The 12,326-nt window shown below is 43.7% G+C and overlaps 1 protein-coding gene across 4 annotated transcripts in view; it reads left to right on the plus strand.

The window, feature by feature from the left end:
• Positions 1 to 12,326, plus strand: part of MORC2 (MORC family CW-type zinc finger 2) — a 119,834-nt gene that overhangs the window by 88,437 nt on the left and 19,071 nt on the right. For 3 of the 4 annotated variants that reach the window (XM_040416716.1, XM_040416717.1, XM_040416714.1), the window contains exons 19-22: positions 1,836 to 1,907; positions 1,979 to 2,341; positions 9,646 to 9,819; positions 12,026 to 12,137. In XM_040416716.1, coding sequence (XP_040272650.1) covers positions 1,836 to 1,907; positions 1,979 to 2,341; positions 9,646 to 9,819; positions 12,026 to 12,137 — 721 coding nt within the window. Of the gene's footprint in view, positions 1 to 1,826; positions 1,908 to 1,978; positions 2,342 to 9,645; positions 9,820 to 12,025; positions 12,138 to 12,326 lie in introns of all 4 variants that reach the window. The other variant, XM_040416715.1, reaches the window with a different exon arrangement.

The raw sequence follows: 12,326 nt of genomic DNA on the forward strand, positions 1-12,326 counted from the left end.
TGGTTTTGTAAAATGTAGCCTGGCATGGATGTTTTTCTTAGTAAGAAAAGGCTTTCGTCTTGCCACTCTACCCCATAGCCCAGACGTGAAGAATACGGGAGATTGTTGTCACATGTACCACACAGCCAGTACTTGCCAGATATTCCTGCAGCTCCTTTAATATTGCCTCTTGGTAGCCTCCCAGACCACTTTTCTTCTCGTCTTTTTTCATAAATTTTGGAGGGACGTCCAGTTCTTGGTAATGTCACTGTTGTGCCATATTTTATCCACTTGATGATGTCTTCACTGTGTTCCATGGTATATCTAATGCCTTGGAAATTATTTTGTACCCTTCTCCTGACTGATACCTTTTAACAATGAGATCCCTCTGATGCTTTGGAAGCTCTCTGTGCACCATGGCTTTTGCTGTGGGATGCGACTAAGAAAATTTAAGGAAAGACCAACTAGAGCAGCTGAACTTTATTTGGGGTTAATCACAGGCACTGTAAATGATGGCAGGTGTATGCTGACTCCTATTTAACATGATTTTGAATGTGATTGCTTAATTCTGAACACAGCTACAGCCCCAGTTTCACCAGATCACTGGCTTCTTCAGAGGTTTGGACAGACTTGAAGACAACAGACATGATGCTGGTATATATGCTGCAATTCTGTGATTGATTTGTGTGGTAGCCAATTAACAAATGAGAACACAAGAGATTTGGAATAGCTGCCCTCCCTATTTTGTTCTTGACAAATGAAAGCAGGGCAGAGGAGGTCTCCTCATGGCATCATGCGCAAGCTGTCACTACGCTCCAACTTAGAAAATCAGCGAGATGATGCTTTTTCCAAAGTGCATGTCCTGAGTAAAGGCACTCAGTGTCTCAGCTAAGAGACTGAGTGCTCACGCACCCGCCGCCTGCGCAGGACATGCGCTTTGGGAAAGCATCATCTCGCTGATTTTCTAAGTTGGAGCGTAGTGACAGCTTGCGCATGATGCCATGAGGAGACCTCCTCTGCCCTGCTTTCATTTGTCAAGAACAAAATAGGGAGGGCAGCTATTCCAAATCTCTTGTGTTCTCATTTGTTAATTGGCTACCACACAAATCAATCACAGAATTGCAGCATATATACCAGCATCATGTCTGTTGTCTTCAAGTCTGTCCAAACCCCTGAAGAAGCCAGTGATCTGGTGAAACATGTTGGGGGGCAGTTGATTGTTTTAAACAATTGTTGTCCACTCCAATGTTGCTTATTAGCTTAATAGTCCTTGTGTAGGACATTTCATTCAATATAGCAAGGTTTTTTGAGCTAGGTGGAGCGCTTAGCAGCGTGTGAATGCGTCTTGACAGCTACTGACGTAGTGTCGGACAAGTGTGCTGTGCTGTGAACGTTTGTGTGTAGGAGCACAGTCACCTATTCCATTTAATCAGTTTTTGCAGGCAAATACAGGTAGTTTGCTTACATTAGTCTATCCACACATTGTGCCCCTATGTTCAAGCTCTGCAGATATAGTTGTGGTGAATAGGAGATGGTTGCTGCCAGGGTGAGGGAGATGTGCACTAAGTCGTCAACGCTTTGGGGTGGAAACAAAGTGTTTTAATTGTTTGTTATGGCACACAGCCGTTTTATCATTGTGTTGAATTAAAAGTGAAGTTTTAATACACACTTTATACCTGGGTCAAGATAGGTCTAGGCCATTCTTGGCATTAATATATATATATGTGTGTAAAGGATTACTTAAACAACAGTTCCTTACTGTAGTGTAATAATTGGAACTGCTCCAGTTAAATAAATTACTATAGTTAACTTCTTCATTCGCTGGTATAATTCACAAATTGCTTAATTCTTTGCAGAAAATCTCCACTGTTCGTTCAAGTGCAGATTTGAAAAAGCTCCCATTTGAAGTTAGCACTCGCCCCACAGAGGTAAGAAGCTCTCTCTTCTCTCTCCATTTCATAAGTCTATGAACTGTTTTTGACTATAATTTTCTTGGTAGAGTCCTGTTGCAGTAAGTCGACCATTGAGGCCAAGATCCCCACCTCTTCCTGCGGTCTTGAAAGAGGCTGTTAAACCTCCACCTCCACGGATTAGCAGCACAGTCAAAAGGACCGAAATAAAGCGAATATTGAGCTCTGAGCAGGCTAGCACCTCAAAAGCTCCATCCCCAGGACTTGTCAAATCTAGTCACACTGCCAAAACTGTGAACAAAATAACATCAGCTGTAAAATCTTCAGTGTCCAATTCAAAACCTACTGTGCTACAAACTACTAAAACCACCAAATTTATACCAACACCACCAGTCGTGAAGAACACTAAGACACTTGCAGCAAAGAAACCAGCACCAAGCAAAAGCCCTATGGTGAGGCTCCAATAATGTCCAATTTTATGACGGGCTGGGAGGGAAGGGGGGGCTGGTTGGTTTCTGAAAATTATTTCTTTTAAAAGATTAGTAATCTTTTTATCCTTCCAAAGGCAGCATTATTTATGTTCCCGGGGAGCAGGATGATGAGTGTATTAGGGTGGGCTGTAAATGAAGACATGAAATAATACATATTTCTTTCTAGGAAAGCTATTCTTTACTGCTGAAAGTTTATAGTCCGCTATGCTGCCAGGTTTGCTTTATTGCAAGGGTAGACAATCCTTTGCCTGAGGACCACATTGTCAGATTTCACTACTTGGATGGGTGGCTAAAATATGTCCTCATTAGATAGATAGAGATATATATATATATATATCTCTATCTATTAGATATAATACTGTGGGGGATCCTGACCGACTCAAAGCTTTAAGTAGGTCCATCTGTAACAGCTGACATGTTGCAGGGCTGCAATATGTATGGGACACTGTAGTCTGGCATCATAAATCCGACATTACCATTTTTTTCTTAGGTTATGTTCAGCATTTTGCAAGTTATTTTTCACCCCAGGCTTGTTCACATGTGATGTAACTGCTGCAGATTTTCCATTCACAGTTTGTATAGAAAATCCAGCTGAATATAGTAATGGCAAAGTGAATGAAATTTGAGCAAATATTTTTAACTCTGCAGCATATCAATTTGTAATGCAGATTGGATGCTAATATATTGCAGGTTGCCCCCCAATAGGAAAGTGAAATTTCTGCAACAATACCCAATTGTTGTGGATTACCTGTGAATGCACAGTAAAATCTGCACATTCCCTCTGCTTTCTTCCTCACTTCCTCCTCTTAAGTGCCATCTGCCCTTCTCCTGTCACCCCTTGCATTGTGCCCCGCACTTCTCATCCATTCTTTACCTGGGTCCCACCTCCTGTTGCACTTGGGTGCAGCCCGTGCTACATGTGTGCTACTGCTTGATGCAAAGGGAGGCCAGCGTCCACATGTAGCTGCTGAAAGTATGCTGGTTACTCTGCAGTCATTTTAGGACCAGCAGTCACTTTGCCCACCAAGTTGGAATAGACAAGTTTAGTCACCAGAAGGCACAAAGCATGATTATCAGACACTGGATGGTTCACCACAGCATGGCCAGCATGTATTACAGAGCGTGGCTGTCTGAAGAAGCTTCTGCAGCAAAATCTAAAATGGCTAATTTGCTTTGTTGTGGATTTGCTGGTGTATATGTCCCTGCTGATTTGATACAGAAATTTTTGCAGCAAATCCTTGGTGGATGTCACACACACACACACAGCCTTTCTGGCTCACTGATTTCAAAGCCTTTACAAGTATCACTGAGGCGTTATTGTGGTGTATGGACTAAGACAACAACCTGCAGGTATTTTCTTTTGGCTTTATTTTTATTATAATTACCTTTCCGTTCTCCCGCTCAGTTAACAAAAAGGATGGATTTGACACATAAGTGAGCCGAATGGAGCCTACTGGCCCTATAGACTGTAATGGGATCCGTTAGGTTTCTGCTCAGAGGAAGATTTTTGAAGCGGAGACCAAAGTTGTGCATGAGTTTTTAAGAAAGCAGAAAAGTAAAGTGTGTACATTTGTATATTTTGCACACACAAAGTCAGCTATACCATTGCTGAAACTAATAAATATATATATTTTATTTTAATTTTATATGAAAGAAAAAAAAAGGGGGGGGATGTGTGTGTGCGTAGTTTGCAATACTATTGCTAAAACTAATAACTACAGTTATAACTTAAAAATTTTTGATTTCACTTTTTATTTAATTTTCTCTAAAAAAAAAATATGAAAAGAGTAGATTAACCCCTTACTGCCACAGTTACGGCAGCAAGGGATTTCTTCAAAGCCTGTAGGTTCACATTTCATTTTACCTCCAGCAGGGGGCGTCCTCGCATCAAGAAGAGCACTCCCCTGCCTTCTTCTACATTTTACACTGTGATGGATCATTGTAGCAGTGTACTACAATGATGCCACGCAGAGAGAGAGCTTCTTCAGGTCTCGGCACCACTTACTGTGACCACAGCTGTCTAATGACAGCACGGTCACAATGATCTGCAGCGCCACGGGTTACAGTTAAGAGCTTACTGCCACGACATATAAAGTAGTTTAGTGGTAGACAGGGGGTTAACTACACACACAAAAACAACTAATGAAATACACCCATGTGAAGCCGAGTAAATCTGCTAGTGGTAACATAAAGAAATTTGCTTAACTGTGCTCCCATAACAGTGACTTGTACAGTGCCCTCCATAGGAGTGACTTCTACAGTGCCCTCATAACAGTGATATACACAGAGCCCCTATAACAGTGACATCCATAGTGCCCCATAACAGTGACATCCATAGTGCCCCATAACAGTGACATCCACAGTGCCCCATAACAGTGATATACACAGAGCCCCTATAACAGTGACATCCACAGTGCCCCATAACAGTAATATACACAGTGCCCCATAACAGTGACATCCACAGTGCCCCATAACGGTGATATTCACTGTGCCCTCATAACAGTGACATCCACAGTGCCCCATAACAGTGATATACACAGTGCCCCATAACAGTGATATACACAGTGCCCCATAACAGTGACATCCACAGTGCCCCATAACAGTGATATACACAGAGCCCCTATAACGGTGATATTCACTGTACCCTCATAACAGTGACATCCACAGTGCCCCATAACAGTGATATACACAGTGCCCCATAACAGTGACATCCACAGTGCCCCATAACAGTGATATACACAGTGCCCCATAACAGTGACATCCATAGTGCCCCATAACAGTGATATACACAGTGCCCCATAACAGTGACATCCACAGTGCCCCATAACAGTGATATACACAGAGCCCCTATAACGGTGATATTCACTGTGCCCTCATAACAGTGACATCCACAGTGCCCCATAACGGTGATATACACAGTGCCCCATAACAGTGACATACACAGTGCCCCATAACAGTGATATACACAGTGCCCCATAACAGTGACATCCACAGTGCCCCTATAACGGTGATATTCACTGTGCCCTCATAACAGTGACATCCACAGTGCCCCATAACAGTGACATCCACAGTGCCCTCATAACAGTGACATCCACAGTGCCCCATAACAGTGACATCCACAGTGCCCCATAACAGTGATATACACAGTGCCCCATAACAGTGACATCCACAGTGCCCCATAACAGTGATATACACAGTGCCCCATAACAGTGACATCCACATTGCCCCTATAACGGTGATATTCACTGTGCCCTCATAACAGTGACATCCACAGTGCCCCATAACAGTGATATACACAGTGCCCCATAACAGTGACATCCACAGTGCCCCATAACAGTGATATACACAGTGCCCCATAACAGTGACATCCACAGTGCCCCATAACAGTGATATACACAGTGCCCCATAACAGTGACATCCACAGTGCCCCATAACAGTGATATACACAGAGCCCCTATAACGGTGATATTCACTGTGCCCTCATAACAGTGACATCCACAGTGCCCCATAACAGTGACATACACAGTGCCCCATAACAGTGACATCCACAGTGCCCCTATAACGGTGATATTCACTGTGCCCTCATAACAGTGACATCCACAGTGCCCCATAACAGTGACATACACAGTGCCCCATAACAGTGATATACACAGAGCCTCTATAACAGTGACATCCACAGTGCCCCATAACAGTGATATCCACAGTGCCCCATAACAGTGATATACACAGAGCTCATAAAAGTGATATTTCATTTGTTGTTTGTTTGTGTGGTTAAAAGACATCCACAGTGTTCTCATAACAGTGTGACATCTACAGCGTCCCCATAAGAGTGACATCCACAGTGCCCCTATAACGGTGATATTCACTGTGCCCCATAACAGTGACATCCATAGTGCCCCATAACAGTGACATCCACAGTGCCCCATAACAGTGATATACACAGAGCCCCTATAACAGTGACATCCACAGTGCCCCATAACAGTAATATACACAGTGCCCCATAACAGTGACATCCACAGTGCCCCATAACGGTGATATTCACTGTGCCCTCATAACAGTGACATCCACAGTGCCCCATAACAGTGATATACACAGTGCCCCATAACAGTGACATCCACAGTGCCCCATAACAGTGATATACACAGTGCCCCATAACAGTGACATCCACAGTGCCCCATAACAGTGATATACACAGAGCCCCTATAACGGTGATATTCACTGTACCCTCATAACAGTGACATCCACAGTGCCCCATAACAGTGATATACACAGTGCCCCATAACAGTGACATCCACAGTGCCCCATAACAGTGATATACACAGTGCCCCATAACAGTGACATCCATAGTGCCCCATAACAGTGACATCCACAGTGCCCCATAACAGTGACATCCACAGTGCCCCATAACAGTGATATACACAGAGCCCCTATAACGGTGATATTCACTGTGCCCTCATAACAGTGACATCCACAGTGCCCCATAACGGTGATATACACAGTGCCCCATAACAGTGACATACACAGTGCCCCATAACAGTGATATACACAGTGCCCCATAACAGTGACATCCACAGTGCCCCTATAACGGTGATATTCACTGTGCCCTCATAACAGTGACATCCACAGTGCCCCATAACAGTGACATCCACAGTGCCCTCATAACAGTGACATCCACAGTGCCCCATAACAGTGACATCCACAGTGCCCCATAACAGTGATATACACAGTGCCCCATAACAGTGACATCCACAGTGCCCCATAACAGTGATATACACAGTGCCCCATAACAGTGACATCCACATTGCCCCTATAACGGTGATATTCACTGTGCCCTCATAACAGTGACATCCACAGTGCCCCATAACAGTGATATACACAGTGCCCCATAACAGTGACATCCACAGTGCCCCATAACAGTGATATACACAGTGCCCCATAACAGTGACATCCACAGTGCCCCATAACAGTGATATACACAGTGCCCCATAACAGTGACATCCACAGTGCCCCATAACAGTGACATCCACAGTGCCCCATAACAGTGATATACACAGAGCCCCTATAACGGTGATATTCACTGTGCCCTCATAACAGTGACATCCACAGTGCCCCATAACAGTGACATACACAGTGCCCCATAACAGTGACATCCACAGTGCCCCTATAACGGTGATATTCACTGTGCCCTCATAACAGTGACATCCACAGTGCCCCATAACAGTGACATACACAGTGCCCCATAACAGTGATATACACAGAGCCTCTATAACAGTGACATCCACAGTGCCCCATAACAGTGATATCCACAGTGCCCCATAACAGTGATATACACAGAGCTCATAAAAGTGATATTTCATTTGTTGTTTGTTTGTGTGGTTAAAAGACATCCACAGTGTTCTCATAACAGTGTGACATCTACAGCGTCCCCATAAGAGTGAGATCCACAGTGCCCCCATAAGAGTGAGATCCACAGTGCTCCCATAAGAGTGAGATCCACAGTGCTCCCGTAAGAGTGAGATCCACAGTGCCCCCATAAGAGTGAGATCCACAGTGCCCCCATAAGAGTGAGATCCACAGTGCCCCCATAAGAGTGAGATCCACAGTGCTCCCATAAGAGTGAGATCCACAGTGCTCCCGTAAGAGTGAGATCCACAGTGCCCCCATAAGAGTGAGATCCACAGTGCCCCCATAAGAGTGAGATCCACAGTGCCCCCATAAGAGTGAGATCCACAGTGCCCCCGTAAGAGTGAGATCCACAGTGCCCCCGTAAGAGTGAGATCCACAGTGCCCCCATAAGAGTGAGATCCACAGTGCCCCCATAAGAGTGAGATCCACAGTGCCCCCATAAAAGTGAGATCCACAGTGCCCCCGTAAGAGTGAGATCCACAGTGCCCCCATAAGAGTGAGATCCACAGTGCCCCCATAAGAGTGAGATCCACAGTGCCCCCGTAAGAGTGAGATCCACAGTGCCCCCATAAGAGTGAGAACCACAGTGCCCCCATAAGAGTGAGATCCACAGTGCCCCCATAAGAGTGAGATCCACAGTGCCCCCATAAGAGTGAGATCCACAGTGCCCCCATAAGAGTGAGATCCACAGTGCCCCCATAAGAGTGAGATCCACAGTGCCCCCATAAGAGTGAGATCCACAGTGCCCCCATAAGAGTGAGATCCACAGTGCCCCCATAAGAGTGAGATCCACAGTGCCCCCGTAAGAGTGAGATCCACAGTGCCCCCGTAAGAGTGAGATCCACAGTGCTCCCGTAAGAGTGAGATCCACAGTGCCCCCGTAAGAGTGAGATCCACAGTGCCCCCGTAAGAGTGAGATCCACAGTGCCCCCATAAGAGTGAGATCCACAGTGCCCCCATAAGAGTGAGATCCACAGTGCCCCCATAAGAGTGAGATCCACAGTGCCCCCATAAGAGTGAGATCCACAGTGCCCCCATAAGAGTGAGATCCACAGTGCCCCCATAAGAGTGAGATCCACAGTGCCCCCATAAGAGTGAGATCCACAGTGCCCCCGTAAGAGTGAGATCCACAGTGCCCCCATAAGAGTGAGATCCACAGTGCTCCCATAAGAGTGAGATCCACAGTGCTCCCGTAAGAGTGAGATCCACAGTGCCCCCATAAGAGTGAGATCCACAGTGCCCCCGTAAGAGTGAGATCCACAGTGCCCCCATAAGAGTGACATCTACAGCGTCCCCTTACCAGTGACATCCACAGCGTGAGTGAAATTGAAAGAGTGAAATTGATTGTGAGCTAAAATCAGAAAAGAAGCCTACACAGAGATAAGGTAGATTTGCTCCTGTTCTGACCAAACACTGACATATGAATAAGACCTTATACTGATATCCTCAGTGGCCCCGGAACACTGGAAAAAAGGGCTGGATTGGTATGGGATCCTGGTGTTAAACTGTGTGTATGTCAGTGAGGCTAAGAATGAAGGACCTGCAAGGTTCTATTGGCCAATAGGGGACATGTGACTGTATGGTAGTAAAGGTAAGAATAAAAGAATCTGCAAACTTTTATTGGGTCATGTGATTGTGCCATATTTGCTTTCGTATTTTTTTAAATACCTCAAGAACGGCAGGTCCTAAAGAGCTGAAACCCAGTCTAAAACCTTTGGAAGCACCTGATTAACCTATATGCCAAATTTGGTACAGATTGGACCAGCTGTTTTGGTCTTGAATAAAGAACAGACAGACAACATAAATTCTTTTTTACATAAAGATATTGTTGCTTATTATTTGTTTGATTCCAAACTCAGGTAAACAGTGTGAGAAAAAGAAGTTCACAACAGATAGTAATTGATGATGAGGAGGAAGAAGAGGAGGAGGAGGAGGAACTGGTCTCTTCGCGTAAACCTGAAAAGGCTAAACGATCAAAGATAGTATTAGTGAAACGAGAGAAAAAAGATCTGAATGAAGAGGAAGAGGCAAAGGTAAATGGTCATCTTATTATTTTACTTGATCTTTCCTCAGGTACCTGAATTGGTTTTTATAAAAGTCTTTATATTGCTGCAGTTTCTAAAGTGTAATTTTTTTCATTCATTTGCAATTTGTGTTGGGTATCAAATGTGCTACAGAACTGTCCTGGAAATCCTTACTATAGTTTACATGTGTTCACTGCAGATTTAGTTGTGGATTTCACCTATTGCAAAATCATGACCAGAATACGTAACCTATTGGGCATGCTTTGGATTTGATCTGCAGCATTCCTAGATTCCACATCAGATTTTTTTTTAAGATGCTTGTGAATGGAGTTTCCTCAACCGTTTGTCACTGACATCCATATAAAAGTCTTGGAGAATCCCTATAAAACAATGTCTTCTTCAAAAATCATCTTTTGATGAATGGTTGTCTACTACGCAGTTGCATATAGCAGTTTTCGCCATTGGAGATTGTTCGAAGGCTGCAGAAATATCTGCAACTGCCCTATTGATCTGACTCGGGTTTGCAGAAATTTTAGCACATGTTGCAGAAAGAACCCCATTCAGAGACATGGAATAGATTTTCATGAAGTAAGGTCATACAGAGACACACAGCATTATAAATCATTTAGAATGCCTGCGGTCCCGTGAAACGAGCAGTGTCCATAACAGGAAATAACGCTCACACAGGGAGCGTGATTTCCGCACAGGACACACTCGTCTGAAAGAGGCCTTAAAGGGGTTCTGCACTTTGTTGAAACTGATCTATCCTGGAGCGCCGCTGCCTTCTCAAACAGCTGATCGGTGGGGTCCCAGGTGTCGGACCCCTGCCGATCAGATGCTGATGATCTATCCAGAGGATAGATCATCAGTTTAAACAAAGGGCAGAACCCCTTTAAGTTGCAAGTAGAGGTGCATGCCAGCAATTGGCGGTAATCTATTTACTCTCAGTAGGGTGGATTCACACACAGGTTTTTAATGGCAATTTCTGCCATTTTGTGCTGTCGGGTTTAACTCCACTGAATTGCAGTTTCCTGTGGTGTCATTGTGGTAAAAGCGGCAAGAATGGACATGTGAACGGTGGCATGGACTCCCATTGAATACTTTTGGAGGCAGTTTCAGCTCAGATGCCATGCGGTTTTCTGTGCAGAAAAGTACGCCGTGTGAACATACTATATGGGAAATATCAAATGCAAGACATACTTGATTTTTTATTTTATTTTTTTCAATTTGGTAGCGTTTTTTGTGTCTGGTGTTTTTTTCTTTTCTTTATGTAGCTTGCTGAAGTACTGCCATTTTTTTCAGCTATTTTTCCATCTGTTTCCCTATAGATAAAAAGGTCTATAAAAAAAAATAGTACATTTGCTTAGAAATAAAGGACCAGTACAATAGGCCTAAAAAACTGCAGTCAGTTTTTATTGTACTTTTTAGTGGTAAAAAATTGTGTGAAGGAATTCTAATGGCTTTTATGACTTTTATTTTTCCCCTTGCGCTGCCTCTAAGAATCGTCTAATTTAGGGCTCCTGCATAGGACCACAACTGTTTTTGCTGCAAAACACTGATACCCACCAAGAGCCTGCCTCTATATATTTTATTATTTTTTTTACTACTTTAGAAATGTCCTATCTTTGTCCGCAAAATGGACAAGAACAGGATATGTTCTATTTTTTGGGTCTGCATCCAATCTGCTAAAAACGTGGATCTGATGCTCGACGAAAATACGGCCTTGTGCATAGCCCTTATCCTCATCATAAATTAAGTGCATCTGTGGCAGTCCTTTTGACTGCCGAAGAAACTATTTGCTGACATTTACACCTGTTTCCAGGCATACGTTTTCTGGGACTAGAGTGCCGGTATGGCCCCCATCCCACCCAACTGCTGAACACTGTGTAAAACCAGCCATGTGGCCGGTTACAAAAGGTACTTGCAACTATTTTTCGACTAAAATAGTTATAAGTCCCTTATTATATAACCCTAACAGTTTTCTCTGAATGGAGGGAAGAGGGGGTGTCCTGATGTGTTGAAAAACATGAATAATTGCCAAATAACGCTACTATCCAAAATGTACTGTCTATTAACCAATAAGCTGAATTGTGATTTAAAGCATTTCACAGTTATTTGCATTGTAATGAAACTATACACTATACAGGTAGTACGGAGGATGTGTAATATTTATAAATGCTGATCTGCATATCCTTTTTTGAATTTTTTGGAGCAGAATCTACACACACACTCTGACACTCCCCGTGACTCAAATGTGTCATTGAAATCATTGCAGTTGGACAGCCCAGAGGTGGATGATGTTGTATCCAGTAAAGCAGCTCAGAAAGGTAACTAATAAGACCTTACATATATGGGGGGGGGGGAGGGAGTTGTTTTGACAACTGTACTGAATCATTGAAGAAAATAATAATGCAAAATTAGGTGTAAAATCCCACTATAATTTCCTAGAAATAACATGCATATGCAGCTTGGTGATGAAGTGTTGGTGGATCTTTCAGGAGACTTATTAACTTCTT

The sequence above is a fragment of the Bufo bufo genome, chromosome 2 (genome assembly GCF_905171765.1).
Source record: "Bufo bufo chromosome 2, aBufBuf1.1, whole genome shotgun sequence".
Taxonomy (NCBI): Eukaryota; Metazoa; Chordata; class Amphibia; order Anura; family Bufonidae; genus Bufo; species Bufo bufo.